Raw genomic sequence first — 18,056 nt, 5'->3', positions numbered from 1 at the left:
TCAAATAAAATATAGTATAAAAAAAAACTCATCACTATCAAACCAACAGAATTTTAAAAACGCATCAAAACTTAAACAAACTATTTTATTTTTATATTTATTTGAATATAATTATATAATCACAATTTGATAAGAATGGCAATTACACATAATATTACTGATTAAAGGTACTTGGTAAAATTTTTTCTATTTTCGTCCGTTTCCATCGGCTCCAATAAATCTTCATATGAATTATCAGAATTTAATCCTTAATGAAAAATCGAACTCATTAACGTAATTATTGTATTTAAAATTTCATATTTTTATTTTATATTAATACAAGGTAAATAAAAAATTTGTATTTTTTCATTTATCTAGCAATAATAGCAAAATTAAAAAAAATATTATTCATCAAGAAATGAGTCATTTTACCTTTTCCCAGAAAATCGATTAATTGAATTTCTTTATTGACTTCAGGTACATTAATCAAATTTAATAAAAATTAATTTATTATAAACAAATACGAAGGCAAATTATTTAACTAGAACTATGATGAAATCATTTATACGATTTTTAGGATTTAATACTTATGAATAAAATTATTAAAGTTATTATTATTTTGTAAATTTCATATTTCTATTATGTGTTAACACAAAGTAAATCAAAACATTAAATTTTTTAATTTCGAAATAATTGCAAAATTAAAAAAAATATTATTCATCTAGAAATGAGTCATTTTACCTTTTCCCAGAAAATCGATTAATTGAATTTCTTTATTGGCTTCAGGTACATTAACCAAATCTAATAAAAATTAATTTATTATAAACAAATACAAATGAAAATTATTTAACTCGAACTATGATGAAATCATTTTAAATGATTTCTACGATTTAATACTTATGACTAAACTTATTAAATTATTATTTTGTAAATTTCATATTTCTATTATGTGTTAATAAAAAGTAAATGAAAAAATTATTTTTTTTTATAATTTGAAATAATTGCAAAATTAAAAAAATATTTTTCATCTAGAAATGAGTAATTTTACCTTTTCCCAGAAAATCTATTAATTGCATTTCATTATTGGCTTCAGGTACATTAACCAAATCTAATAAAAATTAATTTATTATAAACAAATACAAATGAAAATTATTTAACTCGAACTATGATGAAATCATTTTAAATGATTTCTACGATTTAATACTTATGACTAAACTTATTGAATTATTATTTTGTAAATTTCATATTTCTATTATGTGTTAATAAAAAGTAAATGAAAAAATTATTTTTTTTTATAATTTGAAATAATTGCAAAATTAAAAAAATATTTTTCATCTAGAAATGAGTAATTTTACCTTTTCCCAGAAAATCTATTAATTGCATTTCATTATTGGCTTCAGGTACATTAACCAAATCTAATAAAAATTAATTTATTATAAACAAATACAAATGAAAATTATTTAACTCGAACTATGATGAAATCATTTTAAATGATTTCTACGATTTAATACTTATGACTAAACTTATTAAATTATTATTTTGTAAATTTCATATTTCTATTATGTGTTAATACAAAGTAAATGAAAAAATTAATTTTTTTATAATTCGAAATAATTGCAAAATTAAATAATAATATTCACCTAGAAATGAGTAATTTTACCTTTTCCCAGAAAATCGATTAATTGTATTTCTTTATTGGTTTGAGATACATTATTAAATTCTAAAAAAAAATTTATTTAATATGAAGAAATACAAATACTTCTATTATGAACCAAGAACATTGATACAACCATTTATGTTAAAGAATTTTTCCTTTATTAAATTAATTAAAAAACGCTTTAATGGGTTTTCTAATAAATTAAAAATAGTTAGAGTAATTAAAAATAATTTTGAGAAGTTACCAAATTTTTGGACTATTTAATAACAATGGTATTGAACTTGGAGACAGATTATTTATGAAAGACATTTTACTAGAACTACGAAGATATCATTTATAGTTTAAAATTTTTCCTTTATTAAATGAATCAGTAAGTTCTCTTGTCCAACTATTTTAAAAAATTAGATTTTCTAGAAGATTGTTATTTGAAGATCCTTTATCTAAATAATACTTAAATTATAGAAAATTTGTTGGATATAATGATATTCAATAAAAGATTCAAAATGTGTAATGAACAACAAAGAGATATTAGTTTTTAATATTAGCACAATAGTATTAAATTTATGTGGCTTATATTAAAATTAAAAATTAAAATAATACCTTTGTTTTGTGATACAATATCAATTGTTTCAGAAAATTTATTAGGTGATGTGTAAAATATAAAATTTATATTTAAAACATATGCTTTAATATTGTTTTAAATTATTTTTTATAAATAGCGTTATACTCATCTAGTAATGGTATACCATTTTAAATTAATAATAAAAAGAACTTAAATACTGAAAACCATGAAACTTGATATACAGAAATATAAAGACATTTTTATGTAATTAGAATTTTAAGCAACCATTTGTAGTAATAAAATTTACCTTTATTAAATGAATCAATAAATTCTAATATCCATCGATTTTCAAATTGATTTTTAATTCCTAGTAAAATTCAAAATATATTATGAATATCTAGTTGAATTTTAAAACTGCGCATATTTGGAGTTAAAACATTATTTAGTTTTCCTAAATTTTCTAAAAAGTTTTTTTTCCTAAGTGAGTCTAACGTTAAAAAAAAAAAATATCTAAATGATATTATGGAAATATTTGTTGCAATTATATCTGTATAAAATTTCAAATTATGTATCGGAATAAAAATAAATACTTAATAATACTACAATAATTTTAAATTTATGTAGCTTATATTAAAATTAAAATTAAAATGATACCTTTTCTTTGTGATCCACTTAGACTTGTTTCAAAAGTTATATTAGGTCTTGTGAACAATTCAAAATCTATTTTTAAAATATATGCTTTAAGATAATTTTAAATTATTTATTTTTGAATTCTTACCATAAACAGTAGACTCTTTTGGTATGGGTATTCCAATTTGTAGGAAATTTCGATCATACTGAAACCCTAGTTTATGAAATTTTTTTATAATTATGGAATTAATTAGTAAATTGACTTTTTGACTGAGATAATCATAGAACGGCATAGTTTTGTCATTATTAATTTTGTGTTTGTATTCTTCATTCCATTCATGCCATAGCCTTTCGTTACCGCATGATACAAATGTGCAATACTTATTACATTCCCATTCTGTGTCAGTATCTCTATTATTAAAAAAATATATAATATATCTTAAAAACTTTTTACAGATTGATGATTCATTTTTCATAAAAAGATTGTTTTGTAATTCTTTGATAAAGTTTTCTAAATTTAATAATAATATTTCTAAAACAAATGTATTGTTTTTCTCAACTTTCCATGATTCAGTATGCAGATAGTCTAATACATAAAGTGTTTCTTTCATTAATGTTGCTAATGATGGCACTTTTTGTATAATTTTTAATAATTCTATAGCGCAAATATATCCAGCTGATATTGGACTTCTTTTTTTAATCAAACTCTTGCAGTGTTCTCCAAATTTCACGAATATGAAAAATAGTGTTTTTAAATCACTAAGGTATGAACATGCTAAAAAAATAGTTAATAAACGAATTTGTTTGTTGCAATTAATTGGATATGCTTTTACAAGAAATTGATCTAAATAATAAGAATTATGCAAGTATTGAACACAAGTCACATCTTTTAAATCTCTCCATCCATCATTTTTAATGAGACTATTAAAAATATTAGTATTGAATTTTGAATTGAATTTTGTTTCAGTGAACAATATGATAATAAATAGTATTAAAATAGTATACAAATTTTTCATAATCAGTATTTATATTTTAAAAACTGGAATAAGTTAAGTTGCTTCTATTTTGTTTTAATGATCATAAAATTTAAAATATGTTTTTACATATGTTTTTAAATGCTTTTTTATAGAATTTATACTTTTATGTCTAATTTAAATTCATCCTTATATAAATATATTCAAAAAAACTATTGATAGAATTATAAATGTTCTTTTATAAAAATCGTTTATTATATAAAAACAATAATAATTATAAAAAACCTGAATGAATTTCTATTTAATATTTAAGTGAAATTTAATATAAACATAGAAATTGTAAAATTATAAATTTGCAAATTATTGCAGAATTTAACAGAATCACATTGAAGTGTTTTATATGGTAGTGACGTAAATCACTGTCAAATAGTAATGAACCAAAAATAATGACAATCACTATTAATAAATAAAAACAAACAATTTTAAATTAATATTCATATCACATATAGCTATACAAATTTTATTTTATTACTCATTTATTTCTTAAATTTATTTATACAATTAAATAGTTATTTAAATATAAGTGTTCAAAAAATTAAATATCGAAGAAAAAATATATTTCAATATCTTAAACATAATTATTAAAAATGATAATTTTGAGTTTCATTATCATGAATTTTGCAATTATATAATTTCAAACAACTTATAGACCACTTGATGGCAATTCTTCCATCTCCAAAAAATATATTCCAGATGCACTAAATGTAATAAAGTATATTTAATTACAAAATAATTATGATTTTATTTTTTATTTATTTAGTATACTTATATGGTACATGTTCTCCAAACGCCACGTCATTTTTTGTTAACTGTTTTGATTTTATTATACAAATATTATTCAAATCATTTTTACTGTTATCATCAATTTTCAAATATTGACATCTTTTATCAGCCACAATATTTATAATATCTGGACAAGGGCTAGCCATTATATTATCATCATTAACAGACTTAGCAAAGTATAGAAGTGCTGATCTATGAGAACAATCTAATGATTTGTCATCTATTATAAAATATAATACATAAATATCTATATAAAAAAAAAACCCAGCACAGTGGGTAGTGATGAGCAAAATTACTCTTGTTCTTGCGGTCTTGGCTTGGTCTTGCATTTCTACGAGACCAAGAACAAGACATAGACTGTAATAATATCAGAAAGACCAACATCAAGACTGTATTTAATTGACAAGAACAAGAACAAGACTAGACTTGCAAAAACAAGACCAAGACCAAGACTCAAAATGCAAGAATCTTGCAAAAACAAGAATAAAACTAGAAGAGTATTGCACTCTTGCAAAAAAAATAAAGATTGTTGTTGGTTAAGATTGTTAAGATTATTAATGACAGATTCGACAATATTAAATTTTACTTTGATTTTTATTGATTACGCGTATTGTTCAAATTAATATTACCTATGAGCTGATGTTACCGATTAACCTAAAATTTTACAATCATGTTTCAAAATTTATTGTCATTCAATTGTAATTAATTAATTTTATATAATTAAAGAATATTAAAAATAAATATTCCGTGCTTCAAACATTATGATAAAATTAGATAAAATTTTTGTTTTCTTCTAAAGCGGAGACTGAAACTGGTTTTATAAAAACTGGTTATAACAGTTTTTTTTGGTTTTGTTAATCAAAACCAATAATTTTTAAAAACTGTGTCTATGAACAGAAAGCGATTATTATTTAAAACCGGTTTTAAAAATCGATACATTAAACCGGCGACTGGTAAACTCATAAAATAAATATATCCATGTTCATTATTCAATGAAAAAAATTAATTAAAATGCAAAAAAAATTTTCCGACTAGGCGAATCGAACTCGCGTCCCCCCCGATCGCACATCCACTACGTTACCATTCGGACAACATCACGCCATCAGTTTTAAGTGAAAAAATACTTTATTTTAATAACGTCTTATTTTTTATAATTTAATTTATTTATAATTACGCAGATATAGATCGCTACAGTACGTATAGATTTACCAATAAATTTGGCAACATTGCAAAGAAATTCAAATAGTATAGCGCGCGCGATCGTACACCTAAAAAGGTACCGAAAAAATTGACCGCGCGCAATCATATTGATGATCATTGAAAAACGCAACTGCACGGTTTCAGTCTCTGTTGGAAAATTAACTGAGTAATTAAAATGGAAAAAGAATCAGAAATCATTAAAAATACTGTGAACAGTAAATTCAATGAATTTTTCGATCAGAGAATGATTAAAAATAAACTCGTGGGTGTGTGTAAATTATGCGAAAAAAACATATTAATGACAAACCGGAATACATTCGGCCTGAAAAAACATCTAATTGCGAAGCATAGGAATGAATCAGAAAGTTATTCCCCGTGTTGACGGCAGAAGTAAGTAATTTAATAATACAAAAATTTTATATTCAAATTTCTTTCATTTTATGATTTCTTTAACATTGTTAGTTAAAAAAAAAAATTTTACAATCAAAACCATTTGATAAATAGGGATACTATAAACTTAGAACAGTTAAAATTAAAAATATATTTAAATTATTACTTTACATATTTACTTTTTATAGTTTGTGAAAATACAAATTATTAAAATTTATTGTTTATATCATTACAGGGACATATAACTAAAAATTTTACTGCATATACATTCGATTGGATTACTAAGAAATATCTACCTTTCTCCTTTTTTGATGATAAAGAAACTCGTGATTACTTTCAATTTATTTCCCTAAATTTCACATTTCCCAATAGGTTTACTCTTCGACGTCAAGTTAAAGCTCGATATGAAGAACTTCGAGATCATGTTAAGGATACACTGTCAAAATGTACTTCTAATATTTCTTTCACGATTGATGGCTGGACATCTATAGCTGGTAAAACGTTCTATGGAATAACTGTGCATTTTATAGATAACGAATGGAATTATCAATCATCAGTTCTTGATTTTGTACCCTCTCACGGTCAACACACGGGAAAAGATATTGCCAGATTTTTTTACAACTGCTTAAGAAAATTTAATTTAGAAAAAAAAATAGAAGGCATAACTGTTGACAACGCGTCTGCAAACACCAAATTTATGAATGAATTGGGTAAATTAATACCTGATTTTGATGTAGAAAATCAACATTTTCATTGCATTGCGCATATATTAAATTTAGGAGTGCAAGATTTGATGAAAACCCTAGCTATACAAAATGAAAATGAAAGTGATGATGAAATGGCGGATAGCTCGAATGAAGAAGAAAATGAGCAAAGTGAAGATGTCATTATGAAAAACTGTTTAGAAGAGGTAAACAACTCAAGCACTGCGTTAATGAAACTACGTTCTATTTTTTGCAAAATCAAAAGAAGTGAAATGTTGAAAAATAGATTTAATTTGACATGTGAAATAGTAGGTGTATCCACAACCGTAAGTCCTATTTTAGATTGTCCAACTCGATGGAACTCAACTCATGATATGCTAGGGGTAACTTTGAAGTTGAAAAAGGGAATTGTTACACTATGCAACAATGTGCCAGAATTGACCGATTTTCAAATTTCAGAGGATAAATGGATAATATTTGAAAAAGTATACAAGTTTTTAATTAATTTTAGGTCATTTTAACTACAAAACTTGGTGGTGAAAAATATGTTACACTCCCTCAGGTTATTGTTTCATTTAATCTTTTACTTGATAAAGTGGAGAGCACCATAAAACAATTGGATGATAAAATCAATCGTAATTCAATAGACGAATAACTTATTGAAAGGTTTATTGCAGCAAGAGATAAAATGCTTAAACATTATAAAAAAACCAATTGGATTTATTGTGTAGTACTTATTTTAAATTCCAGACACAAAGCTGAAACTTTTGATCTGACATCGTGGGTAAAAGAGATTAAAAAAGAAAGCCTTCAAAAGTTTGAAGAGTTGTACGAAAAATATTTAAATCAAGAACCTATTGAGCCTGAATTGACAACTCGAGACAGTCAAGAATATGATTTAGATGACGAAGATATCATAGATTTCAATAAATTATACTCGTCTACGTCTATATCTACATCTCTTCAAAATTCTAGACGAGAATTAGATATTTACTTTAGCCAGCCAAGAATTGGATGTAATGAAGATATTCTCCAGTGGTGGAATCAAAATCAATGTCAATTTCCAATATTATCGAAAATGGCTCGAAATTACTTATCCATTACAGCGACATCAGTTCCTGCCGAGCGACTTTTTTCAAAGGCATCATTAGTTATACGTAAACATAGGAATAGGCTCAATTATGAATCTGCCCAGTGGCTTTTATGTATTAACTCTTGGACAGAAACAATGTCCAAAAAATAAATACTAATTTAACGTTATTTTTATAATTAATTTTTTGGTAATAGAAGTTGCTATACCATTGTTTGTTTTTTGTAACGTGGATTACCACGATGTAAATGATTAGAAATCCATTGTACACCAATTCCCTCTACATTACTATTATTATTATTAATTGTAATTATTATTATACCTATTATTATTATTTGTTATATCAAAATTTTATATTTTGTGATACTACAATAATAGACCATGTTCAATTTCATTTCTCTTTATTTAAAATATAATACAATATGTATTTATAATATTAATAAAATGAAATTGTACGTAATTTTATTTGTTTATTTTTTTTTAATACCCCAAACTATTCATAAAAAAATCATTTATATTGTTTATGCTAATATTAAGTTCTAACTTAAAAATCATATGGCATATAAACTAAATTTGAATTTACAAACTGAAGTAGGTAACTTCGTTATTTAAACCTTTTAAGTAGAAAATTTTTACAAATATAAATAAATGCAAGATTTTGCAAGAGTATTGTGACAAGACTCACAACAAGAACAAGACTAAATAAGCAAGACCAAGATCAAGACTAGACTGGCAAGACCAAGACCAAGACCAAGACTGAGTTAGCAAAGCAAGACCAAGACCAAGACTCAGCTATCAAGACCAAGACCAAGACTTTGATAGTCTTGGTCTTGTTCTTGTTTTGCTCATCACTAACAGTGGGGTCGCAGCATAGTGGAGACGTTGCATAGTTGGATCCAGTATAGATTTAATCTGACAGTGATTAAAATCACTATCATAAGAAACGCTTCGATGCAAATCTGTATATAGTGTTTAATTTTAAAAAATTGATGGATAATTACAAAAGCAACATCATAAACTTCTATTTCCTTAATTATACCCAGATTAGTAATTCTTTTAACTATATATTATATAATATTTAAAATTAATTGTTTTCAAATTATTATTGATTTTGATTTTTAATATGTTAAAAGTAATCACTTTGAACCTACTTTTTACTGTCTTTTAAATTGAAAGTTTTAATAAAAAATGAATTTATTACTATAATATTTAGCTCAACTTGCAAGTTTGAAATTGACATTATTAAATAGAAAAAAATGAAATTGTTAAGATTAATATGCAATCAGGGAATTTTATCATTACTATATACAGTACATTTATCAGAAAAATTCGATTTTTTTACATTTTTATCGTAATGGGTCACTTAAATAAAAATCATAGTAATCATTTTTAATTAACTTTTGGCATTTAAAAAGATTCTACAATGGAAATATTCAGAATTTAATAAATTTTAATGATTATATATTTAAAAAAACCAATAAAAAAAGTTGTTAAAAAGATTTACTCAATTGAGCGTATTATAAAATTTGACTATAATTGTCAAAGTCTATCGTTAAATTCAGGTAAAACTAAAAATCATTTTTTTTTTTAATTTATGATTTATATAGCAACATGTTACAAAAAAATTTGGAATATTATAGACTAGTATTAGCACACACAAATAGCTTTAAAAATTAATAAATTACAAAGTAAAATTATTTACTTTTGTAGTTGAATACTTTTATCATATCAAATCTAATTCGACAATGAATACTTTAAGAATATTAGAAATGAATGTTTTTAATTGTTTGTATGGAAAAAGCTGGTTAAGCTACTTTTTATTTGAATAAGGAATATTTTTTCGATTTTTAATTTTTCAGAAAGTTATGGCAGTTTAAGTATTAAAATATTTCATGTTAAACAGTGATTTTTACATAAAAAATTCGATAGCCATTTCCTCATAGAAAAAATGGTGGCGAGACAAATTTTATTTAGCTTCTATGCGAAGCTGAGAAGGTATTAATTTTACTATAATGTATTTTTTTTTGTGTCTGTTACCACTTTTTCTCAGCTCTCACCGAACCGATTTCTTTCAATGATACGTCAAAAGATCACAAATCGTACCTAGTCGAAGACATTACCCTCAAAAATTGAAAAAATTTCCCTAGTTCCCCGTAAATGGGGGAAATATCCAATAAAATTACAAATTTAAAAATCGCTAATTTTCTTCATTTTTTCAATTTTTTTTTTCTAAAAACTGCCATAACTTTGTTAAAAATGAACAAATCAATATAATTTTTTTTTTATAGATGCTTGATGTCATTACCTATCATTTGGTATATTTTTTTTATAAATTTAACCCTTTACCAGCCCATAGGAGGGGATTCAAAATGATGATTCAACTTTTTCACAAAAAATTTACTTTTACACTTAACTTTTGAAAGTGATCTGGAAAGTCTGACATTTTTATATATATCTTATATGATTGTCATATCGGTGAAACTTATGTCATTAATGCTTACGAGGTGAGAGCCTGCCTGTCAGAGTGAATAATTTTGATTAAGTTTTAAGTTAGAAAAGAATTGTACTAATTATTTTATTTTTATCTCATTTAGATTGTATAACTTCAATAAATATAATGGTTCCCATCACCATAGTCTCTCCTCGTGAATAGGATTTTTTTATTTATGTTAATATTATTTTGTTATGTAGTTTTTTTTGGGGGCTGTCATTTATTTTCTCAGCTCTCACTTGATCTACTTTATTCAACAATACGTCAAATGATTATAATTCGTATTTAGTTTAAGATTTTAACCTAAAAAATTGAAAAAAAAAGTCTAGTTTATCAATTAAACAGTTACTTAGCCCATGTTCTCTATACAGACAATTAATATCATTCATTTATAATATTTTAAAAGTATTTAGTCCCGAATTAGGTTTGATATGATAATAGGTTTCAACTATAAAATTAAATAATTTTTCAGTGTATTTTATAGATTTTTTAACTCTATTTGTATAAATAATTTCCAAAAAAAATTATTTATAGTTTCATCTGAGTTTAACAATGGATTTTTACAATTATAATCAAACTAAATAATATACTCAATTGTGTCTATATTTTTAACAGCTTTTTGATTGGTTTCTATTATTAAAGTAAGTCATTAAAATGAATTAAATTCTGAATATTTCAATTAAAGAATCTCTTTAATCACCAAAAGTTACATAGAAATGATTAATGTGATTTCTATTTAAGTGATCTATTACCATATAAAGCAAAAAATATTGAGCTTTACTCATAAACTTACTATAAACTGTAATTATAAAATTTCCTAATTGCATATTAATCCTAACAATACCATTTTTTCAATTCTCATAAAATTTTCTATTTAAAGCATCTGGGTACCGATGTCAAACCGATAGTCAAAAATAACGCGTTAATTTCAAACTTTCAATTTGAGCTAAAAGTCATGGTAATAAATTTTAGCTTTTTTTAGATGTTAATACTCGTTTTTATAATACTAATTATTAATTATATCAAATATTAGTGGTGATAGATAAAATCTAATGGCAAATTTGAAATCAGCGCAGAAAATTTGTTTAGAAGAGAATATTTTGGCTTTGATGAAAATTCTTTGTAGAACATTTATTCATAATTAAACTCAAATTAAAAATTTTGTATCGTGCCCTTCAATATTTAATCTCATGTGTCATAAAAGTAACAACTACTTTATAGTTTTTTTTATAAGTTCTTCGTAAAAATTACAATACTAAATTATTATATATTTATGTCATTATTAAATTGAATTGCTATAATAGATATTTATTTATATATTATACTTATAAATTTAATAAATAAAAATGAAAAGTATAAGGTATGCGGGTAATAAGGAAAAAGATAAGACAGTTGCTAGTGGTTGTTATAAAGAAAGTAAGAGTGGCTAGAGGCATTGGGCAGTGACTATAATAGAATGAAATAGACAGAGATCTCGGGGTATGTATGTCTTTATAAACGCATCTGATATACAGGGTGGCCCACCACTCACTGACAACTTAAATAACTTTTGATCCAGTTAATATTTTTAGCTGATTTTTTTTTAAATAATAGTTATACGTTAGGTCTATAGTTATATCTCAATAATTAATTTTTTTACATTTTATTAAAAATATTAATTATTTTTAAATTTTAAATAAAATGTAAAAAAAAAATCTAAGATAGCTATTTTGTAGAGTAGAATTTAAGAAAAATTTTAGTAAAAAAATATCTTATTAATATTGAGTAGTAAATATTCTGTAGCGTTTTGAAGTTTGTGAAAATTTGAATTTTCATGTATTATTTTACGGTATTAAACATTGAAATACGTATTGAGAAAAGGACAGAAGAAAACGCTATCTTTTCATGATTACTGTGTATACATATGATGATAATGTGTATACATTACAAACTTGGCATTAATACCATGATAAGAAATTAGATAAGGCAATTATTACTTATCACTCTCATTCAAAAGTATATTGAAAAGATAGCGTTTTCTTCTGTCCTTTTCTAAATACGTATTTCAATGTTTAATACCGTAAAATAATACATGAAAATTCAAATTTTCACAAACTTCAAAACGCTACAGAATATTTACTATAGAATATTAATAAGATATTTTTTTACTAAAATTTTTCTTAAATTTTACTCTACAAAATAGCTATCTTAGATTTTTTTTTTACTTTTTATTTAAAATTTAAAAATAATTAATATTTTTAATAAAATGTAAAAAGATTAATTATTGAGATTTAGCTATAACGTATAACTATTATTTAAAAAAAAAATCAGCTAAAAATATTAACTGGATCAAAAGTTATTTAAGTTGTTAGTGAGTGGTGGGCCACCCTGTATATGAGTAAGATGAAAGATTACTCAAGATGTATGAAAGATTACTATTTAGTCGCTGCATAAAAATTTATACACGAATTTCTGTTAATTTACGAATATTATACTTCTTTATACAATTAATCTACTTCATTTGTTTTCGACAACCTTTGTCACTCTAATTGTTTATTATTAAAAATCCTTCGATGAAGGGTTCATTATAAATTTGTTATTTAAATAAATGTTTTCACTTACCTCTAATTATCCTGATAAGACAGATATTCTGTTGAGATGAATCATGTAGTTGATGTCACTATTGTCGATGTGTATGTATATGGGTCGGTTTACGCTTTTGAAATTATAAGATTTATGTTTTTATTAACTCGTGTGTAACTATTTCTCTAGTATAACTCTATATTAAATCTACTTAAGGTGAAACTTAAATTTATTATACCTCTGGTATTTTATGTAAAACCCTTTAGTATATTTATGTGATATACTGTTTAACTTTGTGTGTGGTGTTTTACACTAATATATTTATAATTTAATAATTTATAAAACCAATAAAGAAATTCTAAACAACATAACTGTCCTGAGTAATGAACTAATTCCAAGAGGCCTACGTCTTTTCTGTCGTCCATATAGTGATCTAGGGTAGATGCAAGCTCAGTTTCAATTCTTTACACAATAGATTATACTAGTTTCCTACACTCCAATGGCCTGTACTGTGGCTCAGATCAGTCTATCTGGTCGACAAGTGGAGAGACACTTTCTAATTGCTTAGGTGATTGGTATAATATTTCGACTCTGATTTATTTGTATTTTGTAGCTGTTTCTACCAACATGAAACCTCAAATATCTTTATCTTTATGCAAAGACCCTTATGATATGTGGCCTACTTTTTTTAAGTCACCTGAAGGACGTCCTAGGTTAGGTGCGACTGTACTATAGATTTATGCACAATAAGTTATGTTAGTGTCCTACACTCTGTTGACCCTCACTGTGGCTGAGATCAGACTGGCTAGTCAACTAGTAAAGACACACTTCAGAGAACGCTTATGATTAGTTGAAATCTTGATTATGATATTATTGTGATAGTACTCTGTCCAGCCAGGTTGTGGTGCTTCAATAAGTAATAGACACAATACAATCTAATCATGTATTTTTTGAAGTGTGTATATATATTAAAAATTAAATAAATACTAATATTTTATGTATTGGAATATTTGTATCACCAAAAGTATTCACCAAAAATAAGATTTATAATATTCGTTTTAAATCCTAGCGATTAGAAATGAAATATAAAAACAGTGTAGATTTGATATAGAATTGTAACCAAGAGCGAACCATACACTCACGCAAATTCCATTTGTGTATGTTGATTGAGAACTCCAGAGAGACACGTAATCGTAGTTGTTTGAAAGTGAGAGTGAGCGCTGGAGAGCCCAAGAGCATCGTCGTCATTGGAGAGCTTAAGGGAAAGCATTGGAAAACGCGCGAATTTGGGTAAAAATGGCCTTTTTATAGCCCGCAAAACTGGTTTAGCGATCTCTGGTGAGATTCTATAAATACATATTTTTTGTTGTATTTGATTGGTTAATGTGATAAAATCTTTTACGTGAGCGTTTTATGGAATGCGTACGAGGGTGGTTGAATCTTGTGTAAGGNTAAATACTAATATTTTATGTATTGGAATATTTGTATCACCAAAAGTATTCACCAAGTATTATTTTTTTTATCTTATCCACGGGGAACACTGATTTGGTGATATGTTTTTATTAAACATATGTATCATTTACTACATGTATTAAAATATGATACTACATAAATCATAGAACTGCTAATTAGAAATAATGAAGGAAATAGGAGTTAATTTTATTTTTGGAGTAATTCACCAATTTTTTAAAATTAAACACTATCTACAGATTTGCATTATAGCGTTTCTTATGATTGTAATTTTAATCATTGTCAGATATCATAAGCTGTCCCAACTATGCCGCGACCTCATTGTACTACCGTTTTTTACTATGCTATGATGTATTTCATATTAAATAAATAGTTGTCTTATAATTAAAATTATATTTTTGACTTACAAGACCTATCCTTGACACATCCAGGTTGTATAACGGCATTGTTTATATAAAAATCTATAGTCCCCAATGGATTGGTGAATCCTTTATGGCCAATATTTGTGTGATATACATCAACAAAATTAGCACATTGATTAGTAATTTTTGGACTCAATTTAAATAATGGCTCGGCCGGGTCTAATGCTGATTACATAAAAATAAACGTAAATAATAAAATAATCAAAAAAATCATAACTACCGAAAAAAAAATTTCGTACCAGTTATTCTATAGATTTTATTTCCATTTTTTTTAAATAAATTACCCATTTCACCACAGATGTGACTTCCTAAACTATGACCAACACAATGTACTTTTTTAATCTCGGATCGTGTATTTAATATTATTTCAATAATATTGGCTATTGCTTTGGATATTATTGGTAAGTCACAATATACAGCTTGTAAATATTCGATTCCATAAGTCACTATATTTGATGAAGAAACTTGACCAGTAACTTTTGAATAATCTACCATTATCACATTTCGTTCAACCGTTCCATTTAAATAGGCTAAAAATTTAAAGCTAGGGTTAATAATCTAAATGGTTAATGATGACATTTTGGATTGATTTAAAATATTTATTACTATGCTTTTATAATATTGAGGTAAATTTTAAAATATAGTTAATAACTTTCTACCTCTACGCACTGCAATTATATTGCGCATTTGACTACTGGATCCAAATCCATGAACAACAACATTAAGTGTATCAGAGCCATTAGTAAATGGAGCATTTTTAATTGATTCTATATCTGGCTTAATAGCAATATTTTCAATATTTCTAAACAAAATTTTTATGAAAACTATTAATTAAATAGTTTTTAAGTATCATAATATCAACATTAAAAATTTATTTAAATTTTTAAATTTATATGTATAAATTATATAATAATTAAACTATTAATGTAATTTTGTACCACGAGGCTATAATATAATTATTACAAACATTTTGTTTTAGTAGACAATTTACATGCTAATGTTTATTTTTATTTTTAGTACTTTGTGTACTTATTGTTATATATTAGTAATTTAATTACTGGTAATGTATACTTTATTACCCTATTGAGCGTTAAATTAAATTAACAATATTTTACAATTTATGTGTTCATCTCTTTATATTTTTTAGTTATGATTAAGCAATTTATTTTAACTATAGATTTAAAATAAACCAATTAAACAGGCTAAAATTCAAATTACCACATAAATTGCAGTTACATGTACAGAAATTTAAATAGTTATTTTAAGTAAATCCACATAGAAATTCGTAATTACTTATTTTTCTCTTAAATTTAACTTGGTCAAATAATATTTATGATTTTGGATATAATTATATTAAGAATCATAATTGTAACCGCACATATTTAATTATTAAAATTATTTATTTATTTTAGTAATTTTTTGTGTTTTTGTGGGTCTTCTAAAATGTACCTATTATCAATAATTTTCATACATAACCAATACTTTACTTTGTATATAAGTAGAAATACACTGAATCACTGTTTGGTGTAACAAATGAACAAAATTGTTTCAATGGATTGAATGAAGAAACAATATTATTTATTGACAGCAAAATAGTTGATAATTTAAAAATAATATTAATCATATTTCTTATAAAACCTTCCAATAGTCTTTTCTCAATGGCGAATGAATTTTAAGAATTTGATAATCAAACTAAAAAACACTAATTGTAATATATTAAAAATTACAAGAAAAATTATTTTTAAATATTCTAAATTAAAAAAACTAAAAATATCTCTGAAATTGATAAAATTAAAATAAATATACAATTAAAAAAATTGACTTTACCACTATCTTTATGGAATTTCACAATTAATTTCAATCAACTTGATACGTTCGTTTAATCTGTTTTACTGTTGGAAAATCTGTTTTTTATTAATGATGAAAATAAAAAATGAGTGAGTAAATTTCAAATCACATTTGTTTGTTGAGTATTAATTTTAGTCGGATAACTGATCTCAAATAATCATTATTTGTATATAATTTATATGGTGAAACACTTGTTTCAAATGTTTTTTTTATTTTGACGTAGTGAAAATATTTCAATGTATACTTGATTAAATCCTTTGAAATAACCAAATAATGGATTAATGTACGCCAATTTCTCAATTGTTATTTTTGCCTAATAGAGAAGAGTCGTAAAAACACCGTGAGGAGTAAATCTGTTACATTTCTCTATGTAACTATAAACCGTTGACATAAATCATAAAATCAGTGAACTGAAAAAAAAAGTTTAGTTGTCTTTTAAATAATTTTAGCAACTCTATTAATAGTAAGCTAATGATAGCTTATTAAATGCTAAAATTCTTTACTTATTATAAAATATTGTTTTCCTAAAATATGAATATCTAGGTGAGGAACATGGGATACCACGCCACCTCGCCCAATCTCTAAAACAAGACCATAACTCTGTACGAAAGATGATAAAATTCTTCAAGGCTACCGAATTATTTGACTTAATATAATATCTTATGTTTGTAACTTATGTGCTAGTGATAAACTCACTTAGTTAACCTAATTTAATTAGCTATTTTATTGTGATATATACTTGAAATACACGTAATCACGACAATGGCCTCTGACGTCTTTATTTTAATAATAATAAATGTATAATGTATATATATTGCATAATGCAAAAATCACAACAGCTTAAAATTAAATGTTGTTACCTACTTTATGAAAATGTCGACATCAAAAATTTTGAAATTGTTCTCAAACTTACTTTGAAAGTTACTTGTTATGCAAGTACATTACATACAAAACACGAATGTACTAGTTTGAAGTTTATTTTTGAATGACCAATTTTCTTATAGATGAAACAGTTTAATACAGATTTAGTAATAAATAATTACATACAAATATTAACGTTGTTTTCTAGAAAACTTAAAATTCCGTTATGATAATAACTGTATGTTAATGAAAACAAGCCTAAAAGAACACCTCCTTGATTTAAAACACCTTCATGATTATCGATAGAAGGTTATTAAATATCATTGATTTGACATATTTTATGATAAATTTAAAAAATTTTAATGATATTATT

At 24.6% G+C, this 18,056-nt stretch overlaps 3 protein-coding genes across 27 annotated transcripts; 1 reads left to right on the top strand and 2 right to left on the bottom strand.

The window, feature by feature from the left end:
• Nucleotides 1-64: 64 nt before the first annotated feature.
• Nucleotides 65-3,882, bottom strand: LOC126896512 (uncharacterized). 25 transcript variants are annotated; one of them, XM_050669379.1, is made up of 9 exons: nt 2,977-3,882; nt 2,853-2,918; nt 2,506-2,565; nt 1,640-1,699; nt 1,335-1,394; nt 1,028-1,087; nt 721-780; nt 412-450; nt 65-247 (listed from the first exon to the last, which is right to left on the bottom strand). In XM_050669379.1, the coding sequence occupies exons 1-9, from the start codon at nt 3,842-3,844 to the stop codon at nt 162-164; spliced, it is 1,359 nt and encodes a 452-aa protein (XP_050525336.1). In that variant the 5' UTR covers nt 3,845-3,882; the 3' UTR covers nt 65-161. The 25 variants fall into 25 exon arrangements, with proteins under 25 accessions (XP_050525336.1, XP_050525337.1, XP_050525340.1 ...); XM_050669380.1 differs by lacking the exon at nt 412-450; XM_050669383.1 differs by lacking the exon at nt 1,028-1,087.
• A 407-nt stretch (nt 3,883-4,289) lies between these two features.
• Nucleotides 4,290-17,381, bottom strand: LOC126896519 (phospholipase A1 VesT1.02-like). Its single transcript, XM_050669414.1, has 7 exons — nt 16,802-17,381; nt 16,462-16,666; nt 15,634-15,776; nt 15,214-15,504; nt 14,960-15,139; nt 4,628-4,865; nt 4,290-4,560 (listed from the first exon to the last, which is right to left on the bottom strand). The coding sequence occupies exons 2-7, from the start codon at nt 16,596-16,598 to the stop codon at nt 4,506-4,508; spliced, it is 1,044 nt and encodes a 347-aa protein (XP_050525371.1). The 5' UTR covers nt 16,599-16,666; nt 16,802-17,381; the 3' UTR covers nt 4,290-4,505.
• LOC126896548 (uncharacterized) lies at nt 6,840-7,462 on the top strand. Its single transcript, XM_050669450.1, has 2 exons — nt 6,840-6,945; nt 7,015-7,462. Exons 1-2 carry the CDS (start codon nt 6,933-6,935, stop codon nt 7,458-7,460), a joined length of 459 nt encoding a protein of 152 aa, XP_050525407.1. The 5' UTR covers nt 6,840-6,932; the 3' UTR covers nt 7,461-7,462.
• Nucleotides 17,382-18,056: the final 675 nt, after the last annotated feature.

Source organism: Daktulosphaira vitifoliae, unplaced genomic scaffold, assembly GCF_025091365.1.
Source record: "Daktulosphaira vitifoliae isolate Bord-2020 unplaced genomic scaffold, ASM2509136v1 Scaffold_1, whole genome shotgun sequence".
Taxonomy (NCBI): Eukaryota; Metazoa; Arthropoda; class Insecta; order Hemiptera; family Phylloxeridae; genus Daktulosphaira; species Daktulosphaira vitifoliae.
The sequence above is the reverse complement of the archived record's forward strand: the minus strand, read 5'-3'. Positions and strand labels throughout refer to the sequence as shown.

Bases quoted from the DNA above. Each gene is read 5' to 3' on its own strand.
- LOC126896512 (XM_050669379.1), bottom strand. From the start codon at position 3,844: ATGAAAAATTTGTATACTATTTTAATACTATTTATTATCATATTGTTC. The intron at 1,088-1,334 runs GTAAAATTACTC...AATTTTTATTAG, and splicing joins AATAGATTTTCTGGGAAAAG to ATTTGGTTAATGTACCTGAA. The intron at 781-1,027 runs GTAAAATTACTC...AATTTTTATTAG, and splicing joins AATAGATTTTCTGGGAAAAG to ATTTGGTTAATGTACCTGAA.
- LOC126896519 (XM_050669414.1), bottom strand. From the start codon at position 16,598: ATGATTAATATTATTTTTAAATTATCAACTATTTTGCTGTCAATAAAT. The intron at 15,777-16,461 runs GTAAAGTATTGG...AATTTTGTTTAG, and splicing joins TATTTCTACTTATATACAAA to AAATATTGAAAATATTGCTA. The intron at 15,505-15,633 runs GTAGAAAGTTAT...TTAAATTTTTAG, and splicing joins TATAATTGCAGTGCGTAGAG to CCTATTTAAATGGAACGGTT.